At 42.8% G+C, this 22,246-nt stretch overlaps 1 protein-coding gene across 1 annotated transcript; it reads right to left on the minus strand.

Moving 5' to 3' along the window:
- LOC113019656 (serrate RNA effector molecule homolog) lies at nt 1-10,552 on the minus strand. Its single transcript, XM_026163432.1, has 20 exons — nt 10,408-10,552; nt 8,318-8,440; nt 7,741-7,851; nt 7,510-7,653; nt 7,363-7,423; nt 6,980-7,277; nt 6,676-6,905; nt 4,868-4,987; nt 4,655-4,787; nt 4,439-4,566; nt 3,580-3,641; nt 2,890-2,968; nt 2,623-2,787; nt 2,324-2,494; nt 2,093-2,246; nt 1,682-1,794; nt 847-1,078; nt 661-762; nt 426-540; nt 1-342 (listed from the first exon to the last, which is right to left on the minus strand). Exons 2-20 carry the CDS (start codon nt 8,434-8,436, stop codon nt 267-269), a joined length of 2,613 nt encoding a protein of 870 aa, XP_026019217.1. The 5' UTR covers nt 8,437-8,440; nt 10,408-10,552; the 3' UTR covers nt 1-266.
- Between the last annotated feature and the right edge of the window lie 11,694 nt (nt 10,553-22,246).

The following is a 22,246-nucleotide window of genomic DNA, read 5'->3' on the forward strand; positions in this document are numbered from 1 at the left end:
TCAGTCCTTCAGTACTGGTCTTTATTGGAAAAGTGGCACGCATCATCATCATCATCATCACTAATGACTGACAGTAACACTGGTCCTGCTGACACACACCCACGCACACACACACACCCACACACACAGCTCTACAGTTTGTCCTATGTAGGAAAAAAGATAATGGTATGAGGAAGAGGAACGGCATCATGGGAAACGTAGGAATAAAAAAGTGTTTTATTTAAAAAAAAAAAAAAAAAAAAAAACAATCTTGGGGCTTCTGGTGCTTAAAAGAAGTCGAGGTCGTCCGGAGCGTCGAGGTCTCTGTACTCGATGATGGAGCGAGGGTCGCCTCGCATGCCCCTGCAAACAAACACACACACAGTGAGATAACTGATGTGATTCATACACTCCACTGTGTTGTCGTCACGGCGCATGTTCTTTACCTGCTGTTTCGCTGTTTCCCAGAAAACCCCCCGCCGCCTCCTAAATGACCTCTGAAGTTGTCATAGTTACCCCGCCCAGCTCCAAACTGGTTTGGTGGATGGTGGAGTGCACCGCCTAAAACACCCACACACACATACACCTTAAAAGACTGCATCACTGCACTGAAAAAGCAAAGCTGAATTTTTTCATTTTAAATACTTAATTAAATTCTATTATGTTTGTGTTTATATACACCTGGGAAACCGGGCATGGGTGGTCTGACTCCAGGCGGATATCCCAGAAGGCTCTGCTGCTGCGGCGACTGTCCGGGAAATCCTGGTAAACCCGGAGGAGCGGCTAAAGGCGGAGAGAAGGAAACGCATCAGAAAAGAAAAAACAGTAACGTGAATAGAAGGCAAAACAGAGTCCCAGGGGCACAACCTGGTGAAGGCGGTGGGAGGGGCTTGTTCTCAGGCAGGGCAGGTCTTTTAGCGTCCAACAAGAAGTTGTTGAAGAACTCAACCTCCTGCCGGACACCGGTGACCTTCTCGCCGTGCTTGTTGAGAATGTGTTTGCGCACAAACTCGGGAGCCTTGAACTTCTTCCCGCTCAGAGGACACAGCCACTTGTCTTTGCTGAGCTCCTGAGTGTTGGAGGACAGGAACTTCTCCACCTGCACAGGTGAGACACACAGAGGAGGGAGGAGAGCTCGTCATTGGGACAACTGTTTACACTCACATGTACACACTGTGTTTTATGGTGGTTTCTATGAAAACGTCGTACGCTGTTAAAAGGTCATTCCTTCTATAGCTGCAAATCTCTATTGTTTCTTTTAATTTCTGAAATGCCAAATGAATTATGAATACAATCCTGAATTAACGACACTTAAAGTGGAGATATACACACCGACAATACAATGTTTAATTTTATTTTGACAGCAAAAAAATAAATAATAATAATAATAAAAAGGTAACATTGCATGTGTTTTTCTTGTTTTAATGAGTAATTATGAGAATTTACTTCCTTCTTCCAAAACATTTTCTTGTAGTTGATGAGGAATAATTAAGAAAACAAAATTAGAACTTGTAAAATCAAAGACAAGACTTGATCTGAATCGTTTTGTGATAAGCTGCAGCTCAGGAGGTCGTCTAATAATCTCAAAGTCAGTAGTTGGATAATATGAAGGGCTTTTATTGTGAAAGGAACAGGAAGTAGCACTTTTTTCTTTTTCTTTTGCACATGTGGGACACATCTGTTGGCGGGCGGTGTGTCGTACCTCTTGTTCCGGGTCTTTCTTCCCCAGCCTGGTCGCTTCTTCCTCACTCAGAGTCTCAGAGGGCGAGAGCAGCGGAGCCAGGCGCTCCTCGCACATCCGCTGGTGTTCACTCACTGTCCAATCAGAGCACAGCAACACTAACGTCAACTTTGCAGCCGTGTATTTGGAGCTGTAGTTCGAAGTGTTTTGAGATTAAATAAACTAAAAACACGTTGTGATGTGTTCGAGTTACAGATCATCATACCGCGAAATTTTCCATAAAGGTTCAAAGGCTGCTGTGACAAACCAGGTAAGTGTGTCTTATTCACAGGTGAGAAGGACTTTATGCGTCTCTGGTTTCTAGGAAACCACGTCCTGTTTTCCTAGAAATATACCATGAACGGCTGATCTGCAGTGTATGCGCGTGCGTACCCTCAGTTGCAGTGATCTTGCCCACAGGCAGGGGTCCTCGAACGTGGATCAGCCCGCAGCGGTGTGGCATCTCATCCTCGGCGGGATACTCACAGAAATTATAATAATCAACAGAGTGAACCAGACGCAGGTAGAGCAGCAGGCGGTCCAGCACCTGTACACACACACGCACATGTAAATACACGCTTACATGAAGCAGGCAGCGCCTGATCTACATGAAGCTCCTCCCACCTTCAGTAGCTTATCATCTGTCTCCAAGGTGACGTCAGAGGAGGCAGGGTCCTTGGCGTCACCGGCGTCATCGGTGTTGCACCCAGAGGCGCCGATGAGCTCCTCCTCCTCTGCGCTGACTTCCTCTATCAGGTAATCTGTGATGTTCTTCAGGATGGGGTTGGTCTCCATCTACACACACACAGAGGAATGATGTCAGTCCTGAGGGGGTTATGGGTAATGCAGTGCCCAGATAGTGTTTGACTGACTGGTGCTTCTGACTCTGAACCCTTGAGCCTGAACATATTTAAAGTCCGCACCTGTCCGGTCCACAGCTCCCCTCTCTGGTCCAGGCTGTGGACGAGTCGGGCCGACAGTCGGATGTCGTTCCTCACCACCGGTTTGTGGTGCGTCAGACCGTTGACGCTGCGAACCCGCCGGCACAGATCTCTGTTCACCACCGGAGCGAGTTCACAGTCTCTGAGCTGCAGACAGCATAGAGGAGGTTATAATCACCCATGACACACCAGTGTGTGTGTGTGTGTGTGTGTGTGTGTGTGTGTGTGTGTGTGTGTGTGTGTGTGTACCCGGATGTTCTGCAGGTTCCAGCACGTCTCCTTGATGTTCACGCTGCGGTCAAAGGTCACCCAGCAGCGCCTGAAGAACCTGAAGCACAAATATTTACTGAAGCTCAGTTTAAAGAGCAACGCTTCCAAATCCATGCTTTTAAAACCGCTCGATAAAAAAAAGAAGCGTGGTGCGGGGCAGTTCTTAGATAAAGCGCCTTAAACACGTGAATACGTCTCAATCCATAGGCAACGCAGTGTTGAGTGGTGAAACTGTATTGTTGTTCATATTCATGCTAGAAAATGCTAATTTTACTGGAGAAATAATTAAAATTGGTGCTTTCAGGACAAAACTTCATGTGATTCCTGAACTATAGTAACAGTGTCGTCCTGCTTAGAGAAGAATATCGTTTTTCTTTGGAGGACGCCGCTAAAGACCTGACTTCCTGTATAAATGCAAACGACAAGTGAAATGACGCTTTCTAGGAACGTTTTACTGAAGGACAACAGATTATAAACTTGCATGTTTCATGCATTGATAAGAATACACGGTGTTTGATGTCCTATCCTATATACATATATATATATATATGTCTGGTTTATTTATAAACAACTAAACAATCTGCTACACTTTACATATCAGTCCTTTAATGGCAGATGAAGCTGGGAGGAGCTGATGCAGGTGTCGCGACTGCACTTTTTTGTTCTCACCTCCTCTCGGGCTGAGGGTCCGACAGCGCCACCCGCAGGAAGCCTGAGTATCTGTGACACAGCTGCAAACACATGAAGGAGGTTAGCAGAGAGCCAGGTGATGTGCACAGGTGTGTTCTAACTTGAACCTCCTAAGACCCGAACTCTTCCATGACATGCATTTTTAATTCCTCTTTGATATCTGGGCACATTGGGACCCGATGAATGTAAAAACAAAGAATTACCAGATTTTCTTTTTACCTGATTTTTGTTTCTAAGAACAATAAGAGCCACGTATGAGGATATACGTTTAAAATTTCAATAGAACAGTTGCAGTATAAAGTCCTCGTAAGTGGATATCAGGCCCTTGTAGAGCAAAATTGAGTATTTTAGTCTAAATAACCCAAAATGTGATGTTCACATATGTGTAAGTCAAAATCACAGCTTTCAGCTTCAACACCACAAACAAAGAAAGTTTCTGAGCTAAAAAAAATGTTCTGGGTAAAAATGATATTTTACTTCGAACTATTTATAAGTTAAATAATAAATAAACCAGTTCATGGTGCAGTATTTCATAGTTCTGCACAGTTTTGTTTTAAATGGTCAGATTTCTCCCAGGGAGCATGAACACATTGCAGTGCTGGTTCATTAAAAACAGCCTAATTTTTCTTGCTGAATTCCGACTATAATTAAAAACCTTCCTCCTTTGTTGGTTTGTCATTATTTACTTGTCCAAACTTATTTTAATAACGTCCTACTCTCTGGAGGGAGGAGCCTAAACAGTGCCAACCTATAGGTTTGAAAAATGAGCTGCAGTTCCTCAAATGTTAGTCTGAGTTTAGCAACAACTGCTTCACCCTGTAAAGGCATGTTTTCTTACAGCTGTGATCTCATCCTTGGACACCTCTGGCGGGATGCTCCTGATGAATAGGGAGGTGGTGAGGTGGAGGGGGCGGGGCTTGGGTGGAGCCTCCTTCTCCCTCTCTTTCCCTCGCTCTTTACGACGCTCTGAAACAAACCAGCAAAACACTTCAGACTGAAGTCTGAGAAGTGTTTCAACATTTCAGAGTTCAAAAAAAGAGTTTAAAATAAATACCATCCTCTCCGTCATCCTCCTCTTCCTCCTTCTCCTCGTCCTCATCCTTCTCTCCATCAGAGTGGGAGGAGTCAGAGTCGGAGGCACTGCCCTCGCCGCTGTCAGCAGAGAGGCTGCGTTTCCTCTTCCTGCCCTGAGAGAAAGAGGAGGGATTAACAATGCGATGTAACATTAAGGACCATCAGCATCAGCGACAAAAGACAAACGACTCACTTTCTTGGTCTTCTTGTCTTCTTCCTCATCTTCTTCTTCTTTCTTCTCCTCTTCCTCCTCCTCCTCCTCCTCCTCGTCGTCCTTCTCCTTCTTCCCGTTACGCTTGGCGTCAGCTGAGTCCTGAGAGAGGAAAGAAAATAGGATGGTTAAGGTCAGTCTGAACGCCGTTGTGTGTCAGGATGTGATTATTTAACGTAACACTGAACAGACTGTCACTCAACCCGTGACCTGTTTCTTTTCTACAGTAGTTAATAATTCAATAAGTCATGTGACCCAGACAGGAAGAGACTGGGTCCAGTTCAGTAAACTGAGGATCAATGTTCCCTCTAATTTTTCACGTGTCTGAGCGAACACACAAACTCCCTGAGCATCCCTTGGACCACTGTGAGCCACAGCAGACGTGTTCACTGTGGTCACGCCAGCATTGAATCCATCCAAGTTACATGGTTTATTAAAAGTAATCTAATTACAACATTTACATTTATGATAGACTACTTTTAATTAACTGCTTTAGCCCACTTACAATGAAAATTTAAAAAGATCTTGTTCATGACCTGTAGCATGTTAACACTATTGGAAGTAAAAATAACTTGAACTCCAATTTTGAAAACACAACTTTTACAGCTCTGACTTGTATCATGAGTCTGTGGTCTGGGAGAGAGTCTGTAACTCGCTGTCTGCAAAATACAGTAAATAAAGACCAATGTTGAGCAATTAATTATATAGTTACTTCTTCAAAAAAGTAGCTGAGTTTTGCAAATAACAACAATAACAATACGTTTTTTGCAGCTGTTTACCTAAAAAAGCAGCCAAGGCGTTTTTTAAATAAACATTTCAAACTATTTACAGAACAATCAGCTGTTCTGCATCAGATCTGATGCCACACAAATTATTTGTGCCACTCCAAAAAATTATTTCTGTCCACTATGAGATGAAGGAGAACAGCCTGATACCTGCAGGCCTGACAGCAGCAGATGTATCACTGCTGTAACACCTGTAACATTCAGCAGTCGCCTCATTGTTCTGACACACACAACAAAACTACTGACTACACTACACAATAACTACACAATATTTGCGCTAAACGTCTCAAATCTCTCACATCTCAAAGCACCGCCGTCACTCCTAAAACTTCCCCCGTTTCTTAACAACTAGATGCCACGTTGCCATATCAATTTTTGATTGGTCGACATGCTACATTTTTCCACCAATAGGAAAGGGTGGGTTTTGTTTTTGTTTTTGCTCACACGCTTTCCAGCGTTTTCCTTATAAAACGCTGTTTTTACCGTTTCTTCCAGCAGTAAATATAAACAACGACAGTATTCAGGAAGAAAACCAAACATTGCAGATATTTTTATCATAACTCTGGTTTTACGTGGCCGATCAACACAATTTAAAAACTGGTATAAAGTCCAAACTGTTTCCGTCTATTGTTCGTCTGTCCTGCTCACATCTCCAATGGTTGTTCACGTTGTCATTAATGTGGCTTCACTCCACATCAGCCGCTTTGCTAAAACACCGGTGTCGGCACATAAGGATGCTGTCATAGCCTGTCAACCACGTTGATTAGCTGCGTGTATACGAATGTAAATCGCTTCATTGGCTGGACTATGGGATAAGGTGGCATCGTTCTAATCCCATACAGGAGCAGCCAGTCACTTACTGACTAACACTGCAAAACAGAATTGTTAACGTATTTATTTTAATTTAAATTCAGGTAGATTTTTTTTTGTGCGCAGAGACGGTGCCAGCAGTGCGCACGCGCGCAGCTTAGAGGGAACAATGCTGAGGATATTCGAAGACGTCACCTTCTCTGTGTCTTTGTTATCGCCCGCGTCACCGCTCGCCGTCTCCTTCGTCTGAGTTACAGTCGCCTCTGAGCTGGTCTGACCACCCACGCTGCCTCCGCTGGGATCTGCCTGACTCTTCTCGCCTACACCTCCTCCTCCGCTCGCATCTCCACCGGCTCCTGCTGCATTCACCTGAACCTCGAGGACCTGCAGGTCAAAATCGGTTCCTCCCTCCATCTTTATCACAGCTGCACAGAGACACACAGGTTAAAGACTTTATTACACACAAACCCCGTTTCACTTCACTTCCTGTCCAGTTTACCTGCATCGAGGAGTTTAATGATGGCAGGGGCGTGGTCCATGTCGAGCGATACGTTGTCCAGCCAGTTGTTGTCCATGAGGAAGAGGAAGACGCCGAGTCGGGTTTTGAGGGCGGCCAGAGACTCTGCCTTCCTCGTGGCGATGTCATCGGGGTGGTACTTGGAGCGGAACCACTCCTGCTCTTTGTGCTGGAGGAAGAAGTCCTGCAGCTGCTGCCGCCTGAAGTCCAGCTTGTACTGGTTGTAGCGCTTCACGGACTCCGTCTCGTCCACGCTGTCCTCCATGTTCAACAGGAACTCCTGCAAACGCATCACAGACGTGATGTCATAACCTCGCCAAACAGACGCTTTGATGCCTCCTTATTTTTTTAAATCAGAGACCCACCTTAAAGCTCCTCATGGTAGGAGGACCGGGAGGAGGGAGGTCTGGATCCACCATCCCCAACCTGAGACACAAAACTCAGGTAATAAATAATCCAGGTGAAAACTGTTGGAGCCACTAGGGGGCAGAAATGATTCTGACTGAGCTCACCTGCCCTGCAGAGGGTGGCCTCCATGATGTGGGTGAAGGTGAGGAAAATCTGGGTGCCAGCCCTGAGGCCCTGCCCCTGGAAATGGAGCCCCGCCGCCTCCGTATGGCAGGTCGTAGCGGTACGGCTCCCCCCTGTGGTCGTCCCTGAGGGTGAAACGAGAATTATTAACCACAGCAGGAACACGGAGGAGAACCTGAAGTCTGCAGCTGCTTCTCTCACACAGGCCTCACCATTCTCTCCTCATGCGTTTGTGCTGAGGGCTGATGTGTCTGGGCGGAGAAAACCTCTCTCTGCGGCCGCGGTCATAGTCCCGCCTCCGCTCGCGGCCACGGTCCCAGTCCCTGAAACAAACAGAGAGCTGACATCACACAGTGGACAAACCTGTCGGGATGAAGTCGGCGACTTTCTTCAGCCATAATAAATCCTGATGACTCAGTTTCCAATAACATGTCTCATTCATACGCTGATGTTAGGACAGATGTTTACAGCTGGATAACAAACTGTATGAACTCTGAAACAAATGTGTCAGATGTGATTAGGGATAAGTACGGCGTGCATAAAGAATACAGCTGTGTGGGAAACTTTTCAATGTTAAACAAAGGACCACATCACTGCACTACTACATCTATGCCACTAGATGGCAGCAGCTGCCTCTCTGTGACAGCAGCTCTGCAGCAGTTTGATGCAGTAAATGAGCCTCTGTAGGTTTAGGCTGAACTCTGACTGTCAGATGCGTCGGCTCATCAGATCTTTCTCTCCGGATTAAAAACGAATAACTTAACGATCGGAATGGTCACCAGCTCCCACCTGTCGGGCCAGTCGTCTCTCCTCCTCTCCTCGCGCTCTCGTGACCTTTCCATGTCGCTGCGTTCCCGCCTGAACTTGTCCCGCCTCCTCCGATCCAAATCGTCATCGCTGTCTCCCATCGGTCTAAAGGAGCAAACAGATATTGACATCAGGGATTCTTTCTGCATCATTCAGCAACTTTAAATCACCAAGTATGAAGGTGTTCAAATAAATAATTGTTCAAACTGTCAAAATAAACCTTAAATAAATTCAGAGAATTATGAGAGTTTAGTTAATTAATGCACATTAAGAGGCTCTGTGAGGCTGAAGGTGGCGACTGAAAAACCTGTAAATTCAATAAATTTACACCAACGCAGGACCAAGAGAAGCACAAATCTCCCACACTAGATTGACTCCCATCACCTCCTGCCTGCAGGTTTAATGCTCTAAGCGCCTAAACCCACACTGACTCCTTAAGGTGTGTGAAATCCTCTCAGGGGTGTAGCCTAATACCTTCTGCTGCAGGTAATAAGCGCACTTAATGTCCTAAACCATCGCCACTCAGAGGAACCGTGTTTTATTTTTCACATCAGGAATGAAGATTTTTGATCTACTTTAATGTCATCTGCTGTGACGGTTCCTGACTGTGTTTATCAGCGAGGAAAGTCTGTCCAGAAGCCGGAAATTAGGGGAAAAATAACTATAGGTGATGGGAAGTGGGCGGGACCCATGGTAAACTTTCAGGTGAGTGAGTGAAAAGTGAGCTCTACCAATAACGGTAAAGAATCCAGCTGATTGTCATGTAACATAGTAGTGAGTGTAATTATAACCACGTTATATGTCAATCAACAGTTCTTCACTCGGATTGGTGGTCACTTCAGTCTCTCACAGCTATTCCTTTAAAGTCGAATGAGGTTGTTGAATGTCACTTTGTGTTTCCAATATTTGCATTAATTTTCTTTCACACCAGATGTGAACGCTGCATTGAAGCAGAAAATATTTTGATTCTATTTTGCTTAATTGTATTTAATGATCCAGTTTAGTCTCTTGACTTTGGCCACCACTCATCGACTCTGTATTAGACCCTCAACCATATTCTGAATCTCCAGCAAAGCACTGGACAGACTCCATCATATCCACAACTCCGCTGTCATAAGAAGTCAAGACGCTTCACCCGTTGCCTGCTGGTGGTGGTCAGAGGGCCCGGTGGCGCCAGTGTTTGGCAGCCTCGCCTCTGTCAATGTGCCCCAGGGCGGCTGTGGCTACAATGTAGCTTACCATGAATGGGTGTACACTAGATGTGTAAAGCGCTTTGGGGTCCTTAGGGACTAAATAAAGCGCTATACAAATACAGGCCATTTTCCATTTATAAATATTAATTCAAACTCCGCTTCTGCGCTGATATGTTTACTTCACTCACTGACGTGCTTTTCATGCAATTCACGTTGTGTAGAATTCTAAGAGGTTCAATGTTTAATGTTCTTACTTTAGCTTCAGGTTTTACAAATTTTCCTGAGACGTGCAGGAGATCTTGAATGAGAAACCACAGAGCCTGACCGGTCTGTTGCTCTCACAGAAAGACTGAGATAGGAAAATCAACATTACTGAGGAAATAAACATCCTTAGCTGAAACGCCCCTCTGCTTAACAGTCATTCTTATGCCCTCTTCCACTTCTGCTAATATAAAAGCACATAAGCAGCAGTGTGTATCAGCTTAAACATCGCTGCTCTTTCACAGTTTATCTTGAAATATTTATTATAAACTCTGTTTGTTTATGTGACTCCTCACTGATACATTGGCTGCTAATTAGCCTGCTAGCTCCTGTCCTTGAGTTCTTTAAAAGCTTTTAATTTAAGGACAGGCTCGTCGCAAACTCCCGGCAGCCCCAGATCGTTAGGAGACGCAAATATTAAGGGTTTAAAAGTTTTCACTAAGACAAATCAAACGCTACCATTAGCAGCATATAGCATTTCATAGCTAACGAAGCTAACAGCTGCTAATTAGCTCGTTAGCACGGAGCCAGATGAACCTGTTCACAGAGATGTATCCCTCCGCTTCGGCCCCGCTACTTTATCTGTGCGTATTTTTGAGTTTAAGGTGTTTTTCTTACCTGAGATTTGTTGTTTTAAACTCAGAAACAAGCCCGTCACAGCTACCAGCAGCCGCACAGTTATCCCGCCGCCAGCTCCAAGAGCACAATGATCCAACGACAATTCCGCTTCCTGTCACTACCGCTCGTCTGTCCAATGACAATGCGCCGCCTCGAGGTCAGACTGGGTAAATACACACACTCGTTGAAATAAAGGGGTCGTGGCGTTTTATCTTCACTTCTAGGAAGCTGAGAACTCTTCTTTGTTTTCCGCGAGAATTGTATTTGGCCAGCTGTGCCATTGAACTTCAGTTAAAATTTTAACAGCACAAAATTTAAAGTTTTTTAAATACTCCAACATTATGACATTTTCTGCTTTCCTGCAACATGTCACCCCTTTCTATCCAAATCTCCAAGAACCTCACTGAGATCAACTGAGTTTAAGAGATAATAAATATGAGAAAACATTTTCACCTCTTCTAATTCGTGAATGACGATCAGGTTAGGGTTGATTGTTTTACTTAGCAGAGTTTGTCAATTCCTCTCTATTGTCCCATCACAGCATGTTTTTTTTTTAAATTTCAAAATTAAAACAACAATCCTAATAATAATTAGAGACATCAGTATAAAAATCTAAGCTGCCAAACTACCAGATGTGTGTAAAACAAACCATCAGGCCTGATCGATGACATCCCAACCCAAGTTTGAGTCACGTGAACATTGACTGTGATGATAAAATGAAAAAACAGCTCGTCATTTTTTCCATCAGCGAGTAAAAGACACTCTGATGCCGGTCACGCTGCCATGATGTGAACTTATTTACAGCACACAGACAGATAGATCTGGTAAATAGATACACAAACATATGTGTACTAGAAACACATGTATACAATAGCACAGGAGACAATAAAGTGAAATAAAAGTCAACATTTTACTGCCACGTTGATCAAGCAGACAGAGCTCTGAAGTCTTTTTAAATGAGAAATCAAATATAATGCATTCTAGTGAATGTGTAATGCAACTCATATACCTTTTCTCTGTCTTTAAAGTGATGATAAAAACATATTTAATGCAAAAAAAATATCATGAGCATCCAAACATCTTAGATCATAAATCCAGACATCACTTTTATAGTGTAGCTTTGAGCGGAGGATTTCTCAGTGTGATCAAAATCTGTTGTCTCTCCTTCCTGTTTCTTCCTCAGCTATTTAGCTCTCATCTCTAATGAGAGGGAGGAAGAGGAGTCGGGGATGTGCAAACTGAGAAATGAGGACTTATAAACAGGTCATAACAGCATTTCACTGTTCAGTCGACTCCTGTGGATGATGCCTCACATACTCTGCACTGTTGAACAAAAGCAACAATGGCTTCTGATCAGATCTATAAAGTTTTATTTTAGTCGTTCACATTGGGCAAATGTAGCCTTATGTCACTCTTTTGTGTTTTATTTAGCTTTTTACTCAGTTTTCAAAGTAATATTATTTAGAGTTCTACTTATTTATCTTCAGGTTCTTTTAAAGTGATTTCTATCATATTCTAATACTGATTCTCCACTAGTTTGTTTAAAGTTTCTCTGGAGTGTTTCTTCTCCAAAGTGACACAAATCCTTTTGGTTTGCCAAATCAAACATGTTTAGTTTCATGTGCTAAACACGTGTAGCTGTGGCGACCCCTTCTGACAGTAAAAGAGCTTCTTCTACTCTGGTTTTCTTTTTTAATAGTCTTTACTGTTGTTGCTTTGGGGAGTGATGAAGTATATCTTAGTGTATATGTGTTACACATAACAGAGCTCACTGATGGAGGTGCTGACATCTCAATGAGGAGACATCTGGGACAGTTTGTGTCCTTGCTCGGCAGGAGGCTTACTCCGTTCTCATTTACAGTTTCTGTAGATTAAAAAACCACCAGGAGCAGCAGTGACAACAACAAGCAGCACAAGAAAAAGTGATAGTGCAGCAGATTTAGTATGGCCTCCTCTGTGCTCGCTCTGTCCTCCTGGTGAACCTGCAGGTGACAAACAGGTCTAATTGATATCGTGATGAAAAAATTGAAATGTTTCTCTTTCACATTGTTAAGGTTCAAAATTGAGGAAGGAGAGTACAAACCACCCATTGGTCCAGAAGCTCTTGGTCAAACAATGATTTTAATGACTACACACGTGTGGGAAGAACAGCTCCGTTTCCAGACAGGAACTGGTCTTCAACTTCCTCAAAGCATACACAGATTTTTATAGCATCAGGGTTTGATTTACTGACGCCCCCTTCATGCGTCACAGACAGGATATATACACATACGTCAATATCAAAACCACAACGCCTTTTGACACAATTTGAAAGAACAATTGTCTTCTATCTTCATAACAGGTGCTTCCTGTCACTGCCGGATGCTCGCTTGTCATCTTGACACCTCAGCAGCAGTTCTGCGACAAACTGCTCTTTTTGCAACCCCAAGCAAAACATGATTAAACTTTTACCTATAAATGATTCTCTCTAACTGAGTGTGTGTGTGTGTCTGTGTGCTAACCACAATTGCACCCTGTTTCACCTCGCCGACTAGCTCCTGACCCCTAACCAGACAAAGGCAGAAGCCACACTCAGATATGTAACAACTGAAACTATGTATGTGTCATCTACTAAATAAATGTTTTAATCAAGAACCTCTACTAAAAGCTTAATACAAGAATATGAACATATAAAAGATATTAAAATAAACTGATATAAGTGTTTTGTAAGCATGTATTGCAATTCCTTCTATGTTCTAGTTTTCCCTCAGCATGGATCATCTAGACACTCTCACTAGTGAAGCTTTAGACCATTAATGAACCTGAACATCAACTCAAATAAGCACAGATATGCAATATGTATAAAATAGTTATAACTGCACCTGGAATACAAAATTAATATAATAACTTGTATGCATAAACATCTTAAGGCCATCTTAAAGCTATCTGTTACATTGTTAAAGCAATGATCAATTTGAATAACCTAGTAATTCAAATGGCCTCGTCTGGCCTGCTGCTCAAAATAACCTAAGACTGGTTTCACTTCTGCAAACTCTCTGCAAGCCTGTTTCCTGTCAGCCTGTGACTTAGTCTTTCTGAAAGACACACACTGTTCAACCTCTGAATGCAATATAAACTACAGATTATATTATTAATGCAATGGTAATGATGACAATTATTTAACAATAGCAGTAAAATTGTTCTGCCTTTTATAACTTAAATCGGATATTATAGTTGTAAGCTGCCCTAGAGCTCCCTCTAGTGGCTGCTTTGGGTTCGGTTACTTTGGGAAAGGAAAAAAATGAGAACGTGAAGAAATAAAAGATGGCGGAAAGTGATACCGTAATGTTATCGTTCTAAGCTGATACGGACCTTAAAATGTTGTTGCCTTGGACAAGATATGTCTGTAAGTATGAGTGTCGATAAAATAATTATTCTTTTGTTTTGTGTAAAAATGGTACGATAATTTGTACATTTGAAAGTTTTATCTTGTTAGCTTGCAGTAAGAGGGTAACAAGCTAGTTTACAATGTTAGTTAGCTAATACAGTATTTTGTACTTTCAGTTTTACGATGGTCAAAGAGAAGGCAATGGTCAGAGGCCATTCTTCAATAAATCAGCGCAAAAAAGGAAAATAAGTCTGGTTATTGGAGCATCGTTATCTCGCTGTCTAGCTGGTGAAACTAAGAGACTCAGGGCGAGGACAGCACAGTAAAAAGACATTAGCGCAGCGGGCACAACCACGAGGAGCTATTTTCAGCACATCAGTTATGAGTCTACGGTCAGGAAAGCAATATCAACTGGAGCTTCCAGAAGAGGAAGAAACACCAGATCAAAGAGAAACAAAACAAATGCACAATGCAGAGGATATGGAGAACAAGGATAATGCAAGCAACGCAGACACACAGGCGGAGTCTAGACGCTCGCGTACATCCAAGCGTTCATCCACAAGTTCTGCAGCACTTAAAGCAGGAGCAAAAGCAGAGGCTGCACATGCACAGCTGGCGTATTCAGAAAGAGAAGCAGCTATAATGAAACAAAAAACTGAACTTGAGGCAAATTTACATGTTTTGAGCTGTCAAAAGGCTGTTGCAGTTGCAGAAGCAGAGGTTGCAGTTTATGAAGAAGAGGAGGAGGGACTCTCAAAAAGTGAACTGCGCTATCCATTGGTGGGACCACCCGCCAGTCCAAAACAACGCACAGCAGAGTATGTACAAAAACACTCAGATATTTGCCTTGAAGGATTCAAATTAAAAGTAGATCCACTGGCCTGTCACAAAGCTGCACGTGAACAATGCGAAATGGCTATGAATGCAGATATAGACAATGACTGCTCACACAGTGCTCAAAAGGCTAATGTTAAAGTGGAACTCCAAACACAACAGAGAGAGAGACTGGATTCCCCCAAACCTTATCCGTACAACACTCTTCAAACATCAACAGAGACACAGGGTGTCCAGGATATTACAAGGTACCTGACACGGAGGGAAATGTTAAGTACTGGACTTTTGCAGTTTGATGACCACCCAGAAAACTACTGGGCGTGGAAGGCATCATTTCAAAGTGCTATTAAAGACTTGCACGTTACAGCTCAAGAGGAGCTAGATTTAATGGTCAAATGGCTTGGAGTGGAGTCTGGTCACCAGGCCAAAAGAATCCGATCAGTCCATGTCTTTAATCCAGCTGCAGCTCTCAACCTTGTGTGGCAAAGACTCGAGGAATGTTATGGATCTCCAGAAGTGGTAGAAAATGCACTGTTAAAAAAGATTGAACAGTTTCCCAAACTAAACAACAGAGACAACACAAAGTTAAGAGAGCTGGGTGACGTTCTGCAGGAAATAGAATGTGCAAAAGATGGAGGATATCTACCAGGCCTCTCATATTTGGACACAGCTCGCGGAGTCAACCCCATTGTGGAAAAGTTACCATATGGACTGCAGGAAAAATGGATTGCAACAGGAGCAAAGTACAAAGAAGAACATAAAGTTGTTTTCCCCCCTTTCAGTGTCTTTTCAAAGTTTGTAAGACAACAAGCCAAAATAAGAAACGACCCAAGCTTTGTCATCACACCTCCTGCCGACACAAGCTTCAAGAAGGAGAAAAGCTTCAGAGGCAGTAACAGGCAAGTGATTAGTGTACACAAAACGGACATTCCTACAGACACTAGTTCACCTCAAAATAGTTACAGCAAGCCTATAGAAAGCCCTGACAAGGTATGCCCAATACATAAGAAGCCTCACCCTCTTAAAAGGTGCAAGAGTTTTAGAGCAAAGCCCATAGATGAGCGCAAGTCATTTTTAAAAGAGAACAGAATCTGTTTTAAATGCTGTGGCTCTACTCAACATTTAGCAAGGGACTGCAGGGCTCAAATAAAATGCATGGACTGTGGTAGCGACAGGCATTTAGCAGTGCTACATCCAGGTCCACCCCCTGCTCCAGCTGAGAGCTCTGGCGCTGATAAAGATGATGGCGGGGAGACACAGGATAGTGCAAATGCCTCAGTTGTTTCCAAATGCACAGAAGTCTGTGGTGATGAAGATAGCCCACATTCATGCTCAAAAATAAGTCCTGTGTTAGTCTATCCAGAAGGCGAAAAAGAACAGGCTAGAAAGATGTATGCAGTGCTTGATGAACAAAGTAACAAGTCACTAGCTAAGTCGCAGTTTTTTGAGCTCTTTAATATTAAGACACGCTCAGAGACTTACAAGCTCAGAACATGCTCAGGACTGTCAGATAATGTCGGCAGAACAGCAGTAAACTTCATGATTGAGTCAATGGATGGTAAAGTAAAGCTCCCACTCCCAAACCTGATTGAATGTGACATGATTCCAGATGACAGGAGAGAGATTCCCTCTCCACAAGTGGCCATGAAGTTCTCACACTTACAGAAGATAGCTGAAAAAGTACCTCCTGTAGAAGAACAAGTACCTATTCTGTTGCTTTTGGGAAGAGACATTATACAGGTACACAAAGTCAGAGAGAGAATCAATGGGCCACACAATACACCTTATGCACAGCGTTTGGATTTAGGCTGGGTTATAGTTGGAGAAGCCTGCATGGGGAAGACGCATAAGCCCCCTAGTGTGAGTGTTCTCAAAACATATATTCTCCAGAATGGCCGTGCTTCTTACCTCTGCCCATGTCCTAACACGTTTCAAATCAAAGACCAGTTAAACACCACACCTAACCCCAAAAAGGACAGGGGAAACACAAACACCAATCAACTGGGAGAAACTGTTTTTGACAGGACAAAAGATGATGACAAACCAGCACTGTCAGTAGAGGACAAAGACTTCATTGACATCATGGAGAAGGAGGTGTATCAAAATGAATGTAACAGCTGGGTGGCGCCTTTGCCATTCCGCTCTCCAAGACCAGAGCTTCCGAGTAACAGAGAGCAAGCATTCAAGCGCCTCCAATCTCTCAGAAAGACATTAGACCGGAACCCTGAAATGAAAAGACAATATATCGAATTCATTCAAAACATGCTGGACAATGACCATGCAGAAGTCGCTCCACCTTTGGACTCAAACAAAGAACACTGGTACTTGCCATCCTTCGGTGTGTACCACCCACAAAAACCTAATCAGCTGAGAGTAGTCTTTGACTCAAGTGCAGAATTTGAAGGACAGTCCCTTAACAAAGTCTTATTAAGTGGACCCGACCTAAATAACACACTGCTGGGTGTCCTTATGCGTTTTAGGAAAGAGCCTGTAGCATTTTCAGCTGATGTGCAACAAATGTTTTATTGTTTTGAAGTGAGAGAGGATCATAGGGATTATCTGAGATTCCTTTGGTATAAAGATAATGATCCCGACCAAGGTATTTGTGACTATAGAATGAGGGTTCATGTTTTTGGGAATAGCCCTTCCCCAGCTGTGGCTATTTATTGTATGAGGCGTGCTGCAGTCGAGGGAGAAAAAAAGCACGGGCATGATGCAAATCAGTTTGTAATGAGACATTTTTACGTTGATGATGTTCTTGCATCCACAGCAACAGTGGAAGAAGCTGTTGAGACACTCACAAGCACTCAAAAGATGCTGGCACAGTCAAACTTAAGGCTACATAAAATAGCCTCTAATGACCACAAAGTAGTGGAAGCGTTTCCTGCTGCCGAGAGAGCCAAGGATCTAAAAGACTTGGATTTAGAGTTGGACGACATACCCCTGCAAAGGAGCTTGGAGGTACTGTGGAATCTTAAAAAGGACTGTTTTACCTTTCACGTCACCACTGAACAAAAGCCGTTCACCAGGAGAGGTGTCTTGGCCACTGTTAACAGTCTGTATGACCCGCTGGGTTTCGTGTCACCCATCACAATGCAGGGAAAAGCTCTTCTCCGTGAATTGACCTCAGAGCAAAAGAACTGAGATGAATCACTTCCTGCAGAAAAAGAAGATGAATGGAGCAGATGGAGAAGCTCATTGAAGGATCTTGAGCGGCTTCAGATACCGAGGTGCTACCTCTCGTTCTCCCAGGCCATTGCTGTGAAAAAAGAACTGTGCATATTTTCAGATGCCTCCACCATGGCCATAGGAGCAGTGGCATATCTGAGAGCTATTGATGGTGAAGGTCAGTGGCACACAGGTTTCATCATGGGCAAGTCCAAAGTAGCCCCAAGACCCGCCCACACTGTTCCTAGATTGGAGTTATGTGCAGCAGTGTTAGCTGTAGAGATGTACGAACTCATTAGAGATGAGATTGACATTGAAGCAGACACTGTCAGATTTTTCACAGACAGTAAAATTGTTCTTGGTTACATACACAACAACACAAAGAGGTTCTACACTTACGTGGCTAACCGAGTGATTAGAATCAGAAAGACTACACATCCAGCACAGTGGTTTTACATAGCCACTAGTGACAATCCAGCAGACACAGCCACTAGACCAATTGCAGCTTCTGCATTGGCTTCTACAAACTGGTTTAGTGGTCCTTCCTTTTTGACACAACACGACATAGAGAAGTCTCACTGTGATAGTTTCACACTGATCGATCCTGACACAGATGCAGAGATCAGACCTGATATAACAAGTTTTGTTACCAAAGCCTCAGTAACACAGCTAGAGCCATGCCGTTTTGAAAGATTCTCTCATTGGATGAGATTGTGTCGCACTATTGCATCACTAAAGCGTGTGGCAGTATCATTCAAGAAAACAAACACAGAAGGTAAAGGCTGGAAGTGTTTGAGTGAAACTAACACCACAGATGAAGTGTCTAAAGCAGCAAAGTTCATCATTCACACAGTACAAAGTGAAACGTTCAAAGAAGAGTACAGATGCATAAAAGAAAATCTGCCACTTCCAAAACAAAGCTGTCTTCAAAGGTTAAATCCAGTTATTGATGAAGATGGGCTCCTCAGACTAGGAGGTCGATTGGCACCTGCTAACCTAACAAAAGATGAGAAACATCCACTCATTATCCCAAATGCTCATCATATAGCCATCCTTCTTATTAGATACTATCATGAGAAGGTAGCGCATCAGGGGCGTCACCTAACAGAAGGAACGCTCAGAGGTGCTGGATTTTGGATTATTGGCAGTAAACGGCTCGTCTCTTCTGTTATTTACAAATGTGTTCTCTGTCGAAAGCTTCGAGGACGACTTCAGACCCAAAAGATGGCAGATTTACCTGTGGACAGGCTGACACCAACGCCACCGTTCACTAGTGTAGGACTGGATGTCTTTGGACCCTGGACGGTCACCACACGTCGCACCAGAGGAGGGAGTGCAGACAGTAAACGCTGGGCTGTGCTTTTCACCTGCATGTCCATGAGAGCTGTGCACATTGAGCTCATTGAAACAATGTCAACATCCAGCTTCATCAATGCGCTGAGGAGATTTTTCTGCATCCGTGGACCTGCTCAAATACTCAGATCTGATAGAGGTACAAATTTTGTTGGAGCATGCAATGAGTTGCAAATTGATCACAAGGACACAGAACTAAACTCATACCTGCAAGAGAAAGGATGCACATGGCTGTTTAATCCCCCACACTCGTCGCACATGGGTGGATCGTGGGAGAGACTTATTGGAGTAGCAAGGCGCATCCTAGATGGTATTCTGTTGAAAGCCGTACATGTCCAATTAACGCATGAAGTTTTAAGTACATTCATGGCAGAAGTAATGGCAATAATGAATGCAAGACCACTTGTACCAGTCTCAACAGATCCAGACAAACCAAACCTTCTCACTCCAGCAATGCTCCTTACACAAAAGGTCAGTGCATTATCTGCACCAACAGGAAGCTTTGGACCGCCAGACCTCTACTCAAAGCAATGGAAGCAAGTACAGTGTTTGGCAGACTCTTTTTGGAAACAGTGGAAAAGTGAATATCTTTCAACACTACAGCAAAGGAGAAAATGGACTGATGATAAAACAAACATAAAAGTTGGTGATGTTGTGTTATTGAAAGATGCTCTCGCACACAGAAATGACTGGTCCATGGGAAAAGTTGTAAGAACATTTGAGAGCAAGGACAATAAGGTTCGAAAAGCAGAAGTAAAGACTGTGAAAGATGGAAATGAAAAAGTGTTTTTGAGACCCATCGCTGATATGGTTTTGCTTTTATCAAGTGATAAATAAGTGTTTGAAATAGCCCTAAACTGTTCAAAATGTTTATTAGAAAAGTTTGTTCTAGTGGCACAATTATATTGTACCAGGCGGGGAGTGTTCTGCCTTTTATAACTTAAATCGGATATTATAGTTGTAAGCTGCCCTAGAGCTCCCTCTAGTGGCTGCTTTGGGTTCGGTTACTTTGGGAAAGGAAAAAAATGAGAACGTGAAGAAATAAAAGATGGCGGAAAGTGATACCGTAATGTTATCGTTCTAAGCTGATACGGACCTTAAAATGTTGTTGCCTTGGACAAGATATGTCTGTAAGTATGAGTGTCGATAAAATAATTATTCTTTTGTTTTGTGTAAAAATGGTACGATAATTTGTACATTTGAAAGTTTTATCTTGTTAGCTTGCAGTAAGAGGGTAACAAGCTAGTTTACAATGTTAGTTAGCTAATACAGTATTTTGTACTTTCAGTTTTACGATGGTCAAAGAGAAGGCAATGGTCAGAGGCCATTCTTCAATAAATCAGCGCAAAAAAGGAAAATAAGTCTGGTTATTGGAGCATCGTTATCTCGCTGTCTAGCTGGTGAAACTAAGAGACTCAGGGCGAGGACAGCATAAAAATAATTTCCCTGCTCCACAACATTAACCACCAGGAAGAAGTTGAGCCTTCAAGGTGATGTTGTTTAGAAGCTGAGCTTCTTGTTTGTCTTTGCATCTGCAGCAGATGGACCCGCCCCTCCCTGAGCTGCTGGAGGTTTCTTCCTGTTAAAAGGGAGTTTTTCCTTCCCACTGTCGCCAAAGTGCTTGCTCGTAGGGGGTCATATGATTGTTGGGTTTTTCTCTGTATGTATTATTGTAGTGTCTACCTTACAATATAAAGCACCTTGAAGTGACTGTTGTTGTGATTTGGTGCTTTAGAAATAAATTGAATTGGCAGTTTAGTGACCAAATAAAATGTCGATCAAATATTGCTGGCTAAAAACAAAGTGAACAACAACAAAAACAGGTCCTCTTAAAAATAACATACAAAAAAACCAAAAACCAAAAAATAAGTGATATGTCCAAGTTAAACATTAGCCACCTACATATTCACAAGATTATGTGAATATGTAACACAGGGGTAAGAGAGGCGATGGCTGCAATAGATCAGATTGGTTAAGTTTACGGCACAACAAATGAAACAGAATTTAGATATACACAAATCTAAAAGAACCAGGAAGTCAACGTTTTTTTGTGCAAGTATAAAGAAAGAGCCGAGATGCATCAATAACAGTATACACTACATCTTGTCAAAGCTGATAATTGGCGTCTGTCTTGTGTCAGTGACGTAAAAGACGGATTTAATGCGACATGACCATCAAACAGCAGTCGCTTTCTAAAACATCAGATATGTATCGGATTCAGTACCACATACGAAAGTGACCCAGATGGATATGAAAATATCGGATTTGTGCCGTTCACACTGTCACACCATGATCGGATATGGGTCGCATAGGGTAAAAAAAATTGGATTTGATGCGCTTTCGCCTGCAGTGTGAACGTAGCCTTAGACTCAACCAACAGAGGATCATGTACGTGTAGCAGTTTCTGACAGCCAATGAAATTACAACATAATACGACATGACAAAGACGATACATTTTAGGGTTCAACGTAATCAAAAATCACAAGTTCTAATTTAGTCTGATTGAACTGTTGCCTTTTCTTCGACAGTTTAAAGTGCATTCTTAGTTTTCGTCAGCTGAGGTTAAAGCTCCACAACGTCTGAACTTATTTTATATATCGTTAGCTTCATAGCATAAGTGCCTAAGTCATTGACTTAGTCAAATGACTTAGGCAATTATGCTATGAAGCTAACGATATAGAGAACCTGGAGCTGAGGGTTAAAATGAGGAAGTGTAGCTGGCACTGTGCAAATGATGCATTTGGCTTAAGTTTCTTAGAAGTATTCTTGGTTTATTCCAAGTGTTTCTCTTTTCCCTCATGCTTTATTGGTCTTCTCTTTGCTCACCTTTTTGGACTTTGTTGTTAATGACTTTCCCCAGCCTGAAATAAATAGCTCGCTTTTTTTTTTAAACTGAATTCTGCCTTACATTTAGTTCCTCTCATTCCATACAATATCCTGCTAGCACTTATTTACTCATTACTTTTCAGTCACGCTTCCCTGGCAATATACTAACAAAAATATCACAGCAGCAGAAATACTTTTATTATGTGAGGGTGTGTTTTTAGTCTTACTCACACCATGAATGTTAAATAGATAGATCCTCTTCCTTCTGACATCAGCACCAACAGCTGCAGC

This window comes from Astatotilapia calliptera, chromosome 3 (assembly GCF_900246225.1).
Source record: "Astatotilapia calliptera chromosome 3, fAstCal1.2, whole genome shotgun sequence".
Classification (NCBI taxonomy): domain Eukaryota; kingdom Metazoa; phylum Chordata; class Actinopteri; order Cichliformes; family Cichlidae; genus Astatotilapia; species Astatotilapia calliptera.